We start from the raw sequence: 19,094 nt of genomic DNA on the forward strand, positions 1-19,094 counted from the left end.
GGTTAACTTCGGCAATTAAAATTCAACTTCTCATCTTAAATCTGAATTTAAATATGAACTCCATTATACATCAGTGGAGCCAAGTAAGCCTGCACAGGGGAACCTACCTGCACAAGTAGTATTTTTTTAATCAGTCATTTTTCCAATAGGACCACCAAAACCAATTCAATTCTACAAGTTAGTTACAGCACAGATCAGGAAACATGGCTTTGATAAAGCTCCAGCAACAGTATATGATGTAAAGAATCATTTATTTGCTTACCTTTATACCAGAGCATACTCATTTACTCTTGCATTGTTTTTAATCTTTGGGAACACATGCCCAAAGACAGGTGCATCATACAATTCTATGAAACAAACATCTGCCACTACAACTGAAGATCTTAACTTGTAGCATAACACTTATGACATGTGAGAAGCTATTCATGCCAGTGCAACATGTAGCGATCACAGAAGCAGTTTCACTTTGAGTTAATCCAGATGCCCAACAGACTAGAAGTTAGGAGACATTCTAGCTTTTATACCTAGCCTCTTACAATATCTTATCAGAACTTTAAATCATGTGTATTCTATTTATGACAGCCTCTCCCTTCTAGTCGAAGGCTAAAGCACAGCATTTACATAGAAAAACTTAACAAATAGCCAACATGCACATGCTTCAGAAGCCTCAGTATTTGGGGATACTATATATTACTGTTTTAAAGTAGCAGAAAACACCTGAATAAAGCCCTGGGTCTCTGCAAGGAGCCTTTAAAATGTCATTTTCCTTTCTGTGTACTGGCATGTAATCCTTCAGTGTCCAACACCTTAGAAGCTGACCAGTTTCTAGAGATTACTGTGGAGCGACTCAGGGTATGTCTATACTGCAATAAAAGATCCATTGCAACAAAAAGACTGACTGGGGTTCATGGGGCTGAAAATTACAGTATACACATTTGGGCTTGGGCTGGAGCCCGGGCTCGGAAATCCTGAGAGGAGGAAGGGCCTCCAAGCCCAAGCCTGAGACCTCTCCCCTCATGGGGCTTCAGAGTCTGGGACAAAATGTCTACACTGCTATTTTTTAGCCCTGCAGCCTGAATCCAAGTCAGTTGACCTGGGTTCAGAATCGCTGCCATGGGTCTTTTACTGCAGTGTAGACATACTCTAAGAGCAATGTTCCTAGTGGTGGTCAGAAACCCTCTCTCTCAAGGTAGGGTAGAAGCAGGAAATCTGCTTACAAGTCATTCTAACCATCCCAGCCTCCCCTGTATCATGAAGCACCTGCATATCCTGGCCTACCCAACTTGTTCAGCCTAGGAACAGTCAGGTAGGCAGAGGTAGCATAGGAGGCTGACTGAACACTAGAAAAGAAACCTCACTTCACCAGCATGAGACAGGTAAGAAGGAGGAAAAGCCAAGAACTGAGAATACACCCCAGTCAAGGAAAAGTAGGGACCAGTAAGGGAGTGAGAAAAGAAAGGATAGAAGTAAAATCTGCTTAGAATCCTCAGGTAGACTGTATTTACAGTACTTGTTCTGAGGGTTCAAAAAGTTTAATTCCAATTTTAAATATTTATATACTTGATCCACTCATTAAGTCGCTGTGCATAAATCTAAACATCCTAATATAACAGCATGTCTTCCCAAGACTGAACATCTGCTCACACACCAAGAACATGAAAGACTATGTAATACCTGCCACAACAGTAATAAAGAGTTAATACTAAATTTGGAGGCTAAATTCACTCAATAAGTGTCAAAGAGGGATTTAGTATTGCTGTAAGTGCAACCCACAGTTCAGTCTTAACATTTGAGTCCCTACTGATGCCTCCATTAAATTTTTTTTTAAATAAAACATAATACTTTCCTGAACAGCCTACAGGTACGCTTGGAAGAATTAGATTTTTATTGTTAAATGTCAGTAAACATTGGTTTATGTGTACCATTGCAATCAATGAAAAAATATTTCCAATAAAAAAAATTAATGATAGGCTAAAAGAAAAATTATGTTTGAGAACTTAAGAGGTTGATTTAATTATATTTATTTTGCATATTTTGACATGCAATATTGGTAATCTGTTTTAACCATTATACAGCTTTAACTCTTTGAATCTCAACATCTGTTATTAAACTGTCTGTCCCCCACCCCAGGATTTCCCACGGAAGTTTAAAATAAATAAAAATAAAAAGTTTTAAACCCATAATTTGTGCAACTGGAAATTTTAAAACTGCTTAAAAATTACCAATACTGTCCATTGAAATTATAAAAAAAGTAAACATCGAATTCTGCCAAACCAATAGACAAGGTTTGCAGACACTTGTATTCAGCCAGGGAATAAAAGCAAACATTATTTCCCTGCCCAACTAGAAGACTTCTTTCACTCAGGTAATATCAGTACAGAAAACTCCCGAGCAAGCCATTTTCCAAGGCATTTGTTTTAAGATTCTTTTTAAAAGACTGCATCTAATCACACGAAGAGGGTTGATCATGAAATAGGTCAATATGTAATAAGGACCTCAGTGACTTACGCTTGCCAGAAAAATGTCTGCCTAGTAATGCATGGCATGAATCACTAGAATGAGATAAAGGCACAAACTCTTACCTTAACGGGAAAGCTGCATTTTCCAGTGCGAACCCCTTCTTCATCTGTCTGCCATTGGTGCGGCCTACTAGCCTCTGGGACGTAAACATCTTTCTTTCTCCTAAAACTCTGCCGTAGTTTGTTCATTTCTCAGTTTTCACGTCCTAGAGAAGAAAAATATATTTCAGCAGGTATCAAAATTAAGTTCTTCCACAGTTTAGGCCACCAATATCACTATATGCTATTATGTGGAGAATCTGTGCTTCTACAGAAATAGATGGAAGACTCTCAAAGGAAAGCGGCTTAGTAAACAAGGAGCCAGCTAGAGATGGGATCTGAGAAGGCTCTGCTTGTAGAAGGGTATTATGCTCAACTAGCCAACAGCAACATCAGATGGGGTAAAGTAACTAATCTAGAAGGAACCAGCTTGACAGCCCCCTTCCATCCTCAAATTTCTAGACACCTCCAAAATGAAGTCTCCCTTTTGACTAGGAGATTTTAGAATGCAAACAAAACCAAACCAGGCAAGCCAGGTGACACTTGCACATGCCTCTTTAGATCAAGGGGTGGCCCCCAGGAAGCATGGGGACTGTGCGTCCAAATATGTGAGCTGAGGGGCTTTGAAAGCTCGTTTCAAAAGCAATTTGAAAAGAGCACCATATTAAACTTGTATGGAGATAATTTCACAGTTGACATTTTTGCTTTCCAAGTAAAACTATTAGACACTGAACTACATGGAAAGTGATTCACTTTTGTCTGTGTTTACAATTCCTGTCATCTCAGCAGCTTGAAATCCTCAAAAAACACAGCTATCACATAACTGAACACAGGCAGGGATTTAAGAAGTTCAAGAAACTTGCTGCCAGCCTTGCTCCTAGTCAACCTAGTTTTCAGAAGAAATGTCAACCCCTTTCCATCTGCCATCACTAAAGCACTCTGGCCATTCCAAATGACAAAAGGCCTGAGTTTTGTCATTAACTCCCCCCACAAGCTTTGTACAACTCACTTTTTGTTATAAATTAATATGGTAATTGAGCAGAGCAGTTCTCTATTGTTTTATATGGGTGTGGTGATATTAATGAACCCAGACAAAGGAAACAAAATTTTGGATTGCCAGTCGGTATGTTTCCCTAGCATTCTTTATTTTCCTACAGCCTATTTTAAAAAGTGACACTGTCAAACTCATCATTTAAAGCTATCTTTACTTTTTCATCTTTATGATTCTAGCAATAAGGCATCAAGTAGTATGCTTGTTCCTGGAATAGGAAATAGGAACTCCTTGCCAGAGAATGCTGTGAAGGCCAAGACTATAACAGGGTTCAAAAAAGAACTAGGTAGGTTCATGGAGGATAAGTCCATCAATGGTTATTAGCCAGAATGGGCAGGGATGGTGTCCCTAGCCTCCATTTGCCAGAAGCTGGGAATGGGCGACCAGGGATGGATCACTTGATTACCTGTTCTGTTCATTCCCTCTGGGGCAACTGGCATTGGCCACTTTCGGAAGACAGGATACTGGGCTAGCTGAATCTTTGGTCTGACCCAGTAGGGTCATTCTTATGCTCTCCCCATAACAATGTGCTGCCCCCTAGGGCAGTGATGGATGGAGGAATTAGACTTGCACCCCAAGATAGTGGGATAGAGTGGGATTGTCTCTGCAATTTGTGATTCCTCACCCGGCAGTTACTTGAAACAATATTGTCTTCATTGCTCTTTCCTCTCCCAAAAGTCTCCTTAATTTTAATAAATATGCAAGAGTTCGTAGTATTGGGCTTATCAAACACATTGGGAGTAAGCACAGAGTTCAAAAACCAGATCAAAAGTGATTTAATCATTAAAAAATTTCATAATGGGGGGGTGACTTGATTTTTGAATCTGTGATTGGCAAAACTGTAAAGCAGTTTGGTAGTAAAAACAATTTTAACAGAAGAGGACGTGTGAACTAGTATGTGATATAACTAGAGCAACATCAAACATGGATTTGATTAACTAAAAATAAATAGGATGTGGAAATGAGTGCACCCTCAGCACCTGCGTGCAAAGAGATCACATTTCTTATCACACACTCCGCTGATGATTGACGAAGTTAATCACTCCAAACAAGTAACTCCTCCACATTCATGAAATCCTAACTAGGAAAGTTCAAAGTTCTTTGAATAATAAAAGAATGCTGAGTGTGCAAAGCAAACTGCAGAACAGTTCTAAAGAGGATAGTATAGTAACGTTAAGTTAGAATTTTGCTTTACCCACGAAAAACCCCTTTAAGATAAAAAACATGCAGATTTTAAGTAGGGTTACCATACTTAAATAAAAAAAGAGGACCCTCCACAGGGTCCTAGCCCCGCCCATTTCCCACCCCCACCCCCGCCCCTACCCCGCCCTAACTCTGCCCCCTCCTCCCTCCCACTCCCAGCCACGCGGAAAGGGCTGCCCGAGCGCTACCGGCTTCACGGTTTGCCGGGCAGCCCCCAGACCCTGTGCCCCCAGCCAGCGCTTCCCCAGTGCAGCTGGAGCCCGGGAGGGGAAGCGCCCAGCCGAGGGCGCAGGGTCTGGAGGCTGCCTGGCAAACCGTGAAGCCGGTAGCGCTAGGGCTTCGGGCAGCCCCCATGCCTCCGGAACCTGCGCCCCCGGCCGGGCACTTACCCTCCCAGGCTCCGGCGGCGCAGGGTCCGGAGGCATGGGGGCTGCCCAAAGCCCATAGCGCTCGGCTCTTAAACAGAGCCGAAGAGTCGGGGAGGAGCAGAGCCGCCGCGGCCAGAGGCTCTGCTCCTCCCCTGACTCTTCAGCTCTGTTTAAGAGCCGAGCTGCCCCAGCGCTACCGGCTTCGGGCAGCCCCCATGCCTCCGGACCCTGCGCCGCCGGAGCCCGGGAGGGGAAGTGCCCGGCCGGCAGCTGGGGTCCGGAGGCAAGGGGGCTGCCTGAAGCCCATAGCGCTCGGGCAGCTCAGCTCTTAAACAGAGCCGAAGAGTCAGGGGAGGAGCAGAGCAGCCGCGGGAGGGGAAGTGCCCGGCCGGCATTTTCCCGGACATGTTCGGCCTTTTGGCAATTCCCTCCGGACGGGGGTTTGATTGCCAAAAAGCCGGACATGTCCAGGAAAAACTGGACGTATGGTAACCCTAATTTTAAGGCTTGCAGCCTCAAGAGCCTTAGGGACTATGAATTTCTATAGGAGCTGGGCACTTAACTCCCACAGGGTACGTCTAAACTTCAATATCAGACCCGCAGCCAGCCCAGGTCAGCTGACTCAGGCTCATGGTGCTCAGCTGTGGGTCTATAAAATTCCACTGTAGACTTTCAGGTTTAGGCTGAAGCCCTGGGACCCTCCACCCTCCCTTGTGAGGTCTCAGAGCCTAGGCTCCGGCCCAAACCCAAACAGCTACATTGCAGTTTTATAGCCCTGCAGCCCAAGCCCAACTCAGCTGATCCAGGCCAGCTCTGGCTGTGCCGTGGGTCTTTTATTGAAGTATAGAGGTTGGTCTCCTCTGAAAATTGCAGCCTTCTATTTTGTCTAGGGATAATTTTATACTAAGAGGCAGAGTTAACCAATAACCATAGTAGTAGGACTGGTTGAAAGTTTTCCATCTCAACTATTGCTAGAAGATTAGTTCAAAACTCAAACACAATTTTTCGTGAAAGTGTTTTTCTGTAGAAATTTTAATTTTTTTTGTCAGAAACCCAAATACGCCAAACCCCAAAATATTTTGGCCAAAAACAATTTTGTTTGCTACATTGCCTCATGGAAGTTGTACTTTGGTTACCTTATCTCCCCCATTCTCCTCTATGGATGAGGCTCCCCACCTGAATTTCTCCCATCTTGCCCCACAGCTATGGGACTCCATGATGCACGTCCTCCGCCAAGATGGGAGACTGATGCATCATTCCAACCAGATTTATTTCAGCCAGAAAGCTCAGCCTACAGGGGAGAAAGGGAACATGAGACCCCTGAACTACAACTCCCATGAGGAACTATGGTAGCATTTTCACCACAATATTTTGAATTTTCAGCAAAAATATTAACATTTTGTGCAAAAAACAAGTCCATTTCCCAGTGAGCTCTAGTTATGAGGGTGTGCTTTCACAACTTAGTTGCTGGAATTGAAATGGACTCTCTACAGCAATAGAAGCTATTACCTATTTAGGATTAATTTCTGTCCAACTAGTCAGAACAACCATTTACACCAACAAAGAAAAACAATGGAGAATTGAAAGAAGCGGAACGGTTATCAGAATCCCCCGACAGCCCAAAGTAGTTTGTCCTACAGCCAGCCACCTGATTGGCAATGAACGTCATCCCTGTCCCATCAGATTTAAATTTTTTATTAAAGCTAATGTTAAAACATTATGTAGTACACAGGTTAAGAAAAGAGTGTATGTACATCTGGGTAAAGTGCTTAGATTTATTAAGATGTTAAATAAGCAATTCACACTGGATACATATCAGATTCAGGAAACAAGGACTTGGATTGCTGTCACTGTGATAAAATGCTCAAATTCCCATGACAATCTTCTCTAAATGATAATAATTTAAAACCCTAGCATTAAAAAAAAAACAAAAAAAAAACCAGAAACTTAGTGTCCCTCCCCCCTCAGTCATTTGCAGATTCTTGGCATTTTCATATAGTTGCAATATGTATCCAAGAACATTATTGTAAACCCTCCTAGTCTAGCCCAGGCTAGTGATTTATTCTTTCTGTACCAAACAGATGGACACAGTCATATCAATAGAATGGCTTCTATTCCCTCTCAGGGGCTGTCATGGCTAAAAATCATCAGCTACTGATTTCTATACTTAGTATGTTTAGTATTTTACATTTTCAGAGTTTCATAAAAACAAGAAATCAGCCAATTTCCACCTGCTGGAAGAAGGAAGTATCCCATTTCTCTGGGCCACTATAGGGGACTATGGAGAAATTAAACAATATAAAATTTAGAGTTCTATTTAAGAGCCAAAATGGAAAACTTCCAAGTTTAATGCACAAAAATGTATTGCAATTTGTTACAAAAAGCTGAAAGCTTTGAGGGAAGCAGAACCACTTGACTTAGGACTTGTGCTTTATAAAAATCAGTCTTAACAGAGGAACTATTACAAGAGGTACAGTTCAGTGTGTAGATGACTCTGCCCACTGCAGAAATAATGAGAAAGGAGGGCAGAGAAAGAAATTATTCTTAAAAATCAAGGTGATTACCCCATAAAATAAACAGACCAGCTCCCCACTAAATCCCAAATTTCTACAAACTAACCAGAGGTTAAGTTCAAAAGTTATCCAAGAAGATGAGCCAATTTAAAAATTCCTTATTTAATTTTATTTTGTGCACTTGACGTATAGTCAGTTTCACTGTTATGTACTGTCAGTTAGCCTGTAAGTTTCCCCTTTGCCTAGGTCTTTCACACAGCAACAGAGAAGAGGAAAAATCTCCAAAGGCAACTATAAAAATGAAAAAGTTGGCAGAGGGACTCTGGCAGGACTGGTGTGGGCACCTGAAACTACTTTTAAATTTTACTAAAGTTTAAATTAGCAGCAGTACAAGTTTCCTCATTCAGAGAGCTATAGTTAAATTCTCAATCTGAAGGACTACACAGACAACCACAAATCTGATGAAGATTTAATCTTATGAATTCTAACGTGAACCAGGGGTAGTCAAGCCACATACAAATAGCACTTTTTCCACTTGGACTGGAAAGGGATATGATCTGTTTTAGACCAGTCTTGGATCGTGGATATGGTTTGTGAAACTGTTCAGGGTGCTTGGTACCACCCATTGCCCCATCCATGGATTAAATAAATACTGAATGCTTTCCAGCTCCTTTTGATCAAAAAACAAACAGTTCATATAAAGGCACAAAGCACCATTGAAGTCTTTAGCCAATAGAAAAGTAATTAGGAAGATCATGTGAGAGGAACTCCCTGTGCAATCCTCCTGTTTTGCAAGGGAAGACAGCCTTTTCAAGTATAAGCCCCTTGAAAAAAAATAGGTCAGATTCACTCATCTGTCTGACTCCTAAAGTAAACAAGTTTCAAATAATGGAAAAAACAAGGTTTAAAAAACAGTTTTTATTGAAAAGATTCTTCTAGAACTGCATAACTAGTCTAGCCTCCACATTACATTGCAAGTCAGTGCACATTTTATGATAGGTCTCTCTTTAAAGCAAGTCAAGAAAAAAAACAACTGCAGTTTTGGCTACACCTATTTTAAGTCATGCCCATGCCCAGTAAATAAATAATGCAACTGCCACCTATCGATGGACCTTTTTTCATAGCTAAATTATCATACACCATCTCTAGCACAGAGTGACAGGTACACTGCCCAGAAATTAAAATCTAAATAAGAGTTGGAGCAACAATCATTCTCCATTATTCGGTCTATAATACGCTTCGTGCCGGAGATACTCAATGTTAGGTGTAAGATAGAAGTTTGGAAATAAGTACTTTTTGCTGCTTTCTTTCAAAGTCATCTGACATTTCTGAGCCAAGAGGAGATACAAACTGTTGCAATCTCACTGAGAATCTGGCAAGGGTGGTTGTGTAACTGATTTATAAGGGAAATAAACACTTGAGACACACTCTTCTACATTGTTAGGAAGATTTGCATCCCAACATAAGCCTTGTGGTCTGTGTTTTTGCCTGTAATAAGGTGTGGCCAATATTTGATATCTCAAGTTTCATGGAAATGATATTTTGACTCCACAAAGCTTTCAGAATTTTAGTATGCAATCAATATTGCAGAATAAGTAAACATATGAAAAAATATGCATGTATTTCTGGTTTTCCAGACTTCACATTTTAATCTACAAAGAGCTTATGAGGTGAAGCAACAACCAAAGCGTGCTACATAGTCTCTTACAGAACCTAAAGTTTATTGTCGCTGCTTTAATATTACTAGAGTATTAATTTAAAAAGACTTGGTTCATGACAGTATATCTCTGTTCATCACAAATGGGAGATTTTTTGTAACACAAGCCACTTCCTTGTGTCAAAATACTAAAGGCAAAACAATAAAAAGCTTGTTTTAAATAAATATATGTATAAAAAGTAAAAAAGTGGTCAATTTAATCATTTCAGAACTATTTGCTTTTCAATACAATTTCAGAATCTCCAGTTTAAAGGGTTTAATAAAACTTTTTTTTCCCCGTAAGAGACAGATATAGGCTAAAGAAAATGTTATAACAGGGTTAGTTTGCCTCCAGTCACATTGGGCTGCTAAACTGTTTTTCCCCTCTACAAGAGCACTTAAGTCACTCTTAAACATGGTTGTGATACATGGTGGTTCTTAAGCTGAGTCCGTAATGGAGTTTAGTGTGGGAAAAACTGACACTATTCCTTCCCCAGATCTACTGGGAAAGTGAACCCTTATTACAATTACATTTTATCAGCATCACTGCAATTATTCTCCAGTGCAAGAATTGTGTGAAAGAATCAGTCCTTGCTTTTTATACCAAAATCATTCTCTTTTTGTATGCTTTTCAGTGCAGAGCTTTGTTTCGAATCAGTTTATTCTTTTTGGGGGCTTGGATATTGTAAAATCTAATTAAATCCAGCTCTGTCACACTGATGGAAATGGAAGGATGCACCATATGAGCACTCACTCACTAAAGCACAGCAGTCCTACTTACGCATCACAGTATGACTAACCACATTGTACATTACAGGACTTTCCAACCCATTTACCCTTTCATTACCAAATTAAAATCCAATAATGTACATACTGGGGCAAACTTTCTGCTCTAAGATGTCAAAGCATTTGCCCTTCTCTCCATTTTAATAGTATATTGGTTTAACAAATCTGGATCAACTCTTTTAGTATGTTTTGTATTTGGCTTTGAAATAGTAAAGTACTTTTGCTTTTCATTTGGGTCGGGGGGGGGGAAACGGGGATGGAAGCAGTAATGGGTACACAACGAAGGGAACAATCCTAAGTAACACTGTTTTGGTAGTAGTGGGTTGCACATAATGATTTTTGGGAGACCTGTCAGAAATCAGCTCTGTGAGAAGCAAGAGTCCTGAGGTTAAGATTGCACAGGTTGCAGAACTATATTCAGATCAAAGGAATGGGGTACTCTGGCAGAATACCGCATGAGCTATCCAGAAATTACTATTCTGAAACAACGTCCCAAATTATCAGATACCACTATTTTTGCAAACCCAGTGACATATGGTCCTGTATGACTCACTCCCATCTCTAAGAGGGAATTATTAGAGAAGCAATCCCCTTGCTTTATATGCTCAGCCTGAAATATACCTCAAATATTTTCCCAGACAAATAGCTAGCTATACAGCAGGGCTAGGTAACCTGCTGCACACGAGCCGATTTTCAGTGGCATTCACACTGCCTGGGTCCTGGACACTGGTCCGGAGGGCTCTGCATTTTAATTTAATTTTAAATGAAGCTTCTTAAACATTTTAAAATCCTTATTTACTTTACATACAACAATAGTTTAGTTATATATTATAGACTTATAGAAAGAGACCTTCTAAAATCATTAAAATGTATTACTGGAACGTGAAACCTTAAATTAGAGTGAATAAATGAAGACTCGGCACACCACTTCTGAAAGGTTGCCGACCCCTGTTATACAGTGTGCTATGGAAGCTGCCAGACCCATCAAATGTTAAAAAGTAATTTGGTTTTAATTAGCAGTTTATATTATTCTAAAATGGATGTAAAACTTACCTCTGACCTTTGCTTAGCCTTTTGGGAAGCAGTAAGAAGTGTTCTTGCTTGGTTGCAATTATGCATGCATGGAATGCTGACAGATCAAACTTCCCTTTCCAACTGAAGGCCTTATCTTTTAGCCAGATAAATGAGACGGATCTAATTTTTCAGAAATGAACAGCCCATGTTTAAAAAGTGTCCCTTAACTAGACACTGAATTTAGAAGAGGGATATATGACTATTTTATAACAGAATCCTTTTCTAAAGGTATCAGAACACAAAAAGGATTGAGTGGGCAAGAACCATACATGCCTTATTAAACATCTTTCCTGGGATTATGATACAGCCCCACGTGAGCTGAACAGCAAACCAATAATAAATTCTACAGTAAAAAATCTCCCATTTGACCCACTGAAAGTTTGATCTGGTAAAAAAGTCACATGTGCATGAGAAATAGGAAATCAAATGCAGACGAGAGAGTTAAGGATGTCCATGAAAACTTAACATTTCCTGACTAATTAAAAAAGTGCCACTTTAAAATAATTACTTTTCAGAGCAGCACTGAATACACAAAAGGATAAGGGAGAACAAAGTGTGGTAACTTCTGTAATCAAAGTCTTTACTACCCCTAACTCCTTCACCTTACAAAGCCAGGGAGAATAAGCTCAAATTTTATTTCATCTCATGAATCAGAATTGTTTATTAAATTTCAATTACGTAGACCCATTGAAGGCAATGGTGTTGTATAGGTGCCACAAATGGCATAATTTGGCCTGCAGAACCAATATTAATGTGAAAAGATGGAAACAACCCAGCATGAATCAAGAACCAGGCCATGTCTACACTACAGAAAGTTTTGTATGCATGGCTATAACAGTCAGGGTGTGAAAAAACTATATAAAAGCTGACATAGCTATGCCAGCAAAACACCCACTGTAGCTATGCCAACAAAGGAGTGCTTCTGTCAGCATAACTGATGTTGTCCAGGGAACAAAACCTTTCTGTTAGCATACTCTGGATCTACACTAAGGGGCTCTACTAACACACAGGAAACATCTCCTTAAAGTGCAATGGCATTCAAAAAAAATTATGTTAGGAACCTTTAGGAAGGAGATAGATAAGACGACAGAAAATCATCATAATGCTACTATATAAATCTGTTGTACACCCATACCTTGAATAGTGCATGCAGGTCTGGTTGCATCGGTTCAAAAAAAAAAAAGATATTAGAACTGGAAAATGTACAGAGGAGGGCAACAAAAACAATTACCGGTATGGAACAGCTTCCATATGAAGCAGGATTAAAAAGACTGGGACTGTTCAACTTGGAAAAGATGACAGGTCTATGAATCATAAATGGTATGGAGAAAGTGAATAAGGAAGTGTAATTTACCCCTTCTTATAATATGAACCAGGGGTCATCTAATGAAATTAACAGGCAGCAGGTTTAAAACAAACATAAGTACTTCTTCACACAATGCACAGTCAACCTGTGGAATTTGTGGCCAAGGGATGCTGTGAAAGCCAAAAGTACAACTGGGTTCAAAAAAGAAATCAGAGAAGTTCATAGAGGATAGGTGGGTCCATCAATGGCTATTAGCCAAGATGGTCAGGGATGCAACATCATGCTCTAGGAGCCCCTAAACAACTGACTACTAGAAGCTGGGGTATATCACTTGATGAAGTGCCCTGTTCTGTTCATTTTCTCTTAAGCATCTGACACCAGCCATTGTTGGAAAACAGGATACTAGGCTAGATGGATCATTGGTCTGACCCAGCCTGACCATTCTTACATTATTATAACTATACCAGTATAGCTCTATAAATTGAACCTGTGTTGATTAGCCTCAGATTGAGCTGGCAGAGTTGGCAGTTTGCCAATCCCACATTTAAATGTGATGACTGAAGATGCTAAAAAAAAATCATGAGACTGGTTTAAAAAAATCAAAACAAAAATAAATTGTGTTCTTTTTATTTGCTTTTTAGTTTAGGTCTTTAGGGTGTGTTCAGGTAATGTTGTTCTGCTCTTCTCTAAAGCTGTAAGGGAGATAGGTATATTACAATGGAAGAAGAGACACTCCCAACCAGTAGCTAGGGGGTTCAGGGGAAGTGGACGCTTCCCCTGACCATATTCCCCAAAAGTGGCAGCTGCGAAACGGGGCCGCAGGCTGGCTCCCGGCGCTCCGGACAGCCCGGCTGGCAGAACGGCTCCCGGCGCTCCGGACAGCGGAACGGGGCCGCGGGCTCCCAGCGCTCCGGCCGCGACTCCAGCCCTGAGAGAGCGTGGCTGGGGGTCTCGGTGCCCCAGACAGCGCTCCGGATGGGGAAGTGGAGTGGCCCTGCGCATGCGCCACTCCATCTTTTGGCGGCATTTCAGCGCATGCGCAGGGCCGCCGAAATGCCACCGAAGGACCAGCGCCTTTTTTTCTCCGCCGCTCCTCCTCGGCTGCAACCCTGGCTACGCCACTGCTCCCAACCACAGGATTCCAGGAATTCGGGCTTTAAGAAAAATCACCAAATATGTCAAGCCTCAAAATCAAAGCACACAAGTTAACAACATTGATTAAACCCACTTTTTATATGTAAATTAAGCACATTTAATTTGGATATCAATCACTGAGAGAAATCAAAAGACCCACAATGCCATTTTTACATAGTTATTTACTGTGATCTCACTTTAAGAGCTTCCTATCCAATCTTAACATTCAGGCCTTGTCTACTCTACAGAGTTTTGTTGACAATAGTTAGACCAACATACCACAACCGCGTTAATTAAAGTGCTGTTGCATGTCCAAACTATGCTCCTTGTGTCGGCAGAGTGCACCCACACAAGCAGCTCTTGCATTGAGACAGAGCAGTGCACTGTGGGTAGGGTTACCATATTTAAAAAAAAATAATAATAAAAAAAAAAAAAAAAGAGGACACTCCACAGGACCCTGGCCCCGCCCCTTTCCCATCCCAGCCCCAACTCCGCCCTTTCCCTGCCCCAACTCCGCCCCTTCCCCAAAGTCCCCGCCCTAACTCCGCTCCCTCCCCTGAGCGCCCTGCATTCCCCCTCCTCCCTCCCAGCCATGCGAAAAGGGCTGCCCAAACGCTACCAGCTTCACGGTTTGCCGGGCAGCCCCCAGACCCTGCACCCCCGGCCGGTGCTTCCCCAGCACAGCTGGAGCCCGGGAGGGGAAGCGCCCAGCCGGGGGCGCAGGGTCTGGACGCTGCCCGGCAAACCGTGAAGCCGGTAGCGCTCGGGCTTTGGGCAGCTCCCATGCCTCTGGACCCTGCGCCCGCTCTAAGGTAGGCCAGGGAGTATTTTTCCCCAGACATGTTCGGCTTTTTGGAAATTCCCCCCGGACGGGGGTTTGATTACCAAAAAGCCGGACATGTCCGGGAAAAACCGGACGTATGGTAACCCTAACTGTGGATAGCTATCCCACTGTGCAACTGGTCGCAGGGTACTTTGGGAAGGGTTTGCAATGCCTCATGGGGCAGGTACAGCATCACATGATGCAGGTTTCTCAGTTCCACAGGCATCCTACTAGATTACCAGAAATTTTTCAACTGAAGGGGGAAGAGAGAGAGCTGAGCATGCTGACACTAGGGTGACCAGATGTCCTGATTTTTGGGTCTCTCTCTTATATAGGATCCTATTACCCCCCACCCCGTCCCGATTTTTCACACTTGCTGTCTGGTCACCCTAGCTGACACTCAAAGTTCAGACAGCAACTAGAACCAACCAACCTTGAGGCAGGGAGAGGTTGTCACCCCTACAGCTACACACACATTAGCCCCCACCTCCCTCCCTGGCTCTGCACAACACAGCAGTCTCCTTCTCTTTCCCCCCCCCCCACCCCTGCAGCAGTAGCCCACCCTGCCTGCCTGCCACTGTGTTCCTAGTACCCATAACCTCCTCAGTCCACAAACCAATGATCCACCCCTCCCCTGTGCTCTAGGCAGGAGAGCGTGTTGCTGTTTTCCTGCAGGCATGTTCAGCATATGAGCTCTCCATGCAGAGGAATGTCAAAGGGTCCTGGAGCTTTGAAAGGGAAGAGGTGCATGCCTGCAGGGCAGCAGAGTTCAAAACAGTGAGCAGAGCTGTCACAGCAGGCATTATGGGATACTGGGGGAGGCCAGTCACATCGACACAACAAATGACAGCAACTACACTGACACTTTGTTGCTTTAACTTTGCCACAAAAAGGTCTATGCCTCTCCAAGGTGGTTTTATTTTGTTAGCAAAACAGACAAGTTTTGCCACAAAAAAGTAGCATTGTAGTGTCTATTGTAGACAAGGCCTTAGTAGCTTTTTGTACAGAATACAAAAACTTTACTCAGTGTGACAAGTTCTTTGCTCCTCAGAGGCTCAATCTAATGAATTTTTAGAAGTCATTAATCTTAAATCCCATGTAAAATTTTACTCTCCACTTTTTTTGACCAAATGAAGTTACTCTGTATTTTCAAACTTCACAAAAAGCTTTTGATAATGGGGAGATATTTCCCCCCCCCAAAACAGCAAGCCTGCCCCACAAAAAAAACGCAGGTTACTCAGCAGCTTTGCTGCAAGACATGACGTCCATCAAAGCATGCCTCCCCTCATATGTCCTCGCACTGCTTGTCAGGTCAACATTTTTCAGTTTGAGCATTTGCTTCAGAAATGAAATGATCATCCAAGGTCTTGCTGGAGCTCTATCCTAAGTGAGAGCTCACTGGCACAAATCCACACAGTCTGGAGTGTTCTAATGTGTTTTAGAAGGTAACCCATTCCAACCAAATTTGGAATGTGGTGGTTTCAGTGAACTGAAAAGAAAAACGTATTTACACAGTGAGACTAACTGACCGCCCCCCCCCATAACCCCTACCCCCCGCCACCCCATCCAACCCCCCCATCCTGACTGCCCCCTACACCCCTGCCCCCATTCAACACCTCTGTTCCCCGCCCTCTGACCAGCCTGGCCCCATCTACACCCCCGCCCCCTGACCACCACCCTGAACTCCCCTACCCTCTATCCAACCTCCCCGCTCCCTGCCGCCTTACCGTGCTGCATGGAGCACCATGGCTAGCGGCACTACAGCCCACCACCCAGAACAGCAGGACAGGCACCCACGCCGCCCGGCTGGAGCCAGCAATGCCACCGTGCAGCACAGAGCACTGGGTCAGGCCGTGGCTCTGCAGCTGCGCTGCCCGGCAAGAGCTCGCAGCCCCACCGCCCAGAGTACTGTGCCAGCCGCGCAGTGACCTAAGGCTACGTGGGAGGAGGAAAAGGGGGGAGGGGACGGGGGCTAGCTTCCCAGGCCAGGAGCTCAGGGGCCGGGCAGGAGGGTCCCGCAGGCCAGATGTGGCCCCAGGCTGTAGTTTGCCCACCTCTGAACTAGACCATCCTTGACGAGTGTTTGTCTAACCTGTTCTTAAAAACCTTCGCTGACTGAGATCCCACAACCCACATAGGCAATTTGTTCCAGTGCTTAGCTACCCTGACAGTTTGGAAGTTATGCCTAATGTCCAACCTAAACCACCCTTGCTGCAATTTAAGCCAATTGCTTCTTTTCCATCCTCAGAGGTTAATAAGAACAATGTTTCACCTTCCTCCTTGCAACATTTTATGTACTTGAAAACGCCTATGTCCCTCTCAATCGTCTCTTCTCCAGATTAAACAAACCCAGTTTTTTCAATCTTTCCCCACAGGTCATGTTTTCTAGATCGTTAATCATTTTTATTGCTCTCCTCTGATCTTTCTCCAATTTGTCCACATCATTCCTGGGTGCCAAGTGGCACGCAGAAATTGACATAATACTCCAGTTGAGACCCTATCAATGCAAAGTAGAATGGAAGAATTACTTCTTGTGTCTTGCTTACAACACTCCTGCTAATACATCCCAGAATGATGTTCACTTTTTTTTTTTTTTTTTTTTTTAAACACACAACAGTGTTACATTGTTGATTCATTTAGCTTGTGATCCACTATAACTCCCAGATCCCTTTCTACAGTAATCCTTCCTAGGCAGTCATTTCCCATTTTGTAAGAGCTTATTCAGAAAATATTTTAAAAGTATTCTTGGGACTCAATTCTTGCAGTGTTGCAATACCACATGCAGAATTGGCTACATGGACATGGGGAAGTTAAATATTCAAATCTCAGAAATCCTCATTCCAAATCAGTTCTCTACAAGAATACCTACTTTGGGTTCCGTTTAGTGAGAGAAAATTTAGAATCCAAGACATGCTGCAATATTTTCCAGAAGGGGCAAAACTCAAGATCATTTACTTTTATATATCTACACAAGAGTAGAGACTTAGCTTTACATTTTGTAACTCCATTGACTTGCGAGAATTACTCCAAATTTACTGTGGTGCCAGATCAGAATCAGGCCCTCTGGTTCTTAAGAATTTTTTCCTACAAGAGTGTAGAGTTATATCAATGCAGGTTTATTTTTTGTAAAAATATAGTCATCCACGTGTATTACTGAATCAGCCACAGTGAGCTTAGTACTGTACTTCCCAATACAATAAAAGCTTTGTTATTCGGCATGTTGGGGGAATGAGGGGTGCCAGTTAGTCAAAAAATCTGGTTAACTAAGAGTTGTACTTACCAATGGAATACAATAAAATGAATAAAGTATAAAATAGTATACAGGTATTCAACAATCTAGTAGTATTGTACTGCAGAGTAGCTGGTTTCTTGAAGCCCTTAGGTATATATATACACAGGTAAGGTTTTCTATACAGTAGGTTATCTTATGACACTACATATCACTAAAGGAAGCGCATGGCGTACACCCAGATCACTAAAAATACACTTAACACTAAAACTATACCGAACATAATTTAATCTTTGATGATTCAGAAGGCACTTCAGGATCTTGCAGTGCCTCAGGGTCATCATTATCAACATCAATTATCATTGTAGATGTAGAAGGTGAAGGAGATTGGGCTGAATCTGTAATGACCCTATGACACACCCTCAAAGCTGCTTTTTTGAATATATCCCTGATATTAGCTTGCTTACTTGTCTTCTGCCTCTTTTGCATAAAAGCAGGGTGCAGAATATGCAACTGCATAACCTCCTGTGCGGTATAGTAGTCCCGGTTACTAGACTGAATATTTGTATTGGGAGGTATCAAAAATGCCAGTAAACAGAGATTTCTGGTTGATAAAGTGCCAAATAACACAGCTTTATATAGTAAGATAGTCCATGACCTGAAGACACAAGCCAATAAATGAAGAGAGAGAAGGATGATACACAAGCCAAACTAATGTTAGTTGTATAATCATCCTTAGCTGGCCCCCTATCTAGCCATTATTAATTGACTGACTACTTCTAGGCATATTTCAAATGGAACCTGAGTAGGAATTAGGAGTGGTTTATACACTAGCTCAGGGAGAGCATTCTAGGTGTTTGTTAAAGAGAGATGCAAATCAAGCAAAGCTTGAGTCTTCATCAACTTCTACTAGAGCAGATTTGGATCAAACTTCCTAAGTGTGAGTAATACGAGACTATGAATAATTGAATAGATGCATTCTGTATTAAGGTCCCTTTTGAGGAAAGTTCAATGATTCAATAATGAGGTTCAGCTATATAAAATAATTAGGGATTTGTGTCTTTAATATTAAAATCTATAGAGGATTTATAGTGAGTTCAGGTTTTTCTTAAATCCATTCAGAAATGTACTCAGGTTGTAGGAAACCATCTGTTTAAACTAAATTAAATTTTAAATTATGAAATGTGTAGCAGAGACAAACTGGAGACAATTCAAAGGTATTTCCCTTAACCCTACCCCACTTTTGTTTCAGGATATACATCAGAAAAATGAGTAAGTGGGGCACAAGGGCTGAGTATCTAAGTTTAGGTGAAAGCCCCTACTGTCATATGGGTGCAATATGTAAAGTGTAAA

General features: G+C 42.2%; 1 protein-coding gene across 7 annotated transcripts in view; it reads right to left on the reverse strand.

The window, feature by feature from the left end:
- Positions 1–19,094, reverse strand: part of NUMB (NUMB endocytic adaptor protein) — a 125,005-nt gene that overhangs the window by 50,292 nt on the left and 55,619 nt on the right. For 5 of the 7 annotated variants that reach the window (XM_054027334.1, XM_054027333.1, XM_054027339.1 and 2 more), the window contains one exon: positions 2,583–2,725. In XM_054027334.1, coding sequence (XP_053883309.1) covers positions 2,583–2,708 — 126 coding nt within the window. In that variant the 5' untranslated portion in view covers positions 2,709–2,725. Of the gene's footprint in view, positions 1–2,582; positions 2,726–6,316; positions 6,459–19,094 lie in introns of those variants that run through there. The other 2 variants (XM_054027336.1, XM_054027335.1) reach the window with 2 other exon arrangements.

The sequence above is a fragment of the Malaclemys terrapin genome, chromosome 4 (assembly GCF_027887155.1).
Source record: "Malaclemys terrapin pileata isolate rMalTer1 chromosome 4, rMalTer1.hap1, whole genome shotgun sequence".
In the NCBI taxonomy this organism is placed as follows: Eukaryota; Metazoa; Chordata; order Testudines; family Emydidae; genus Malaclemys; species Malaclemys terrapin.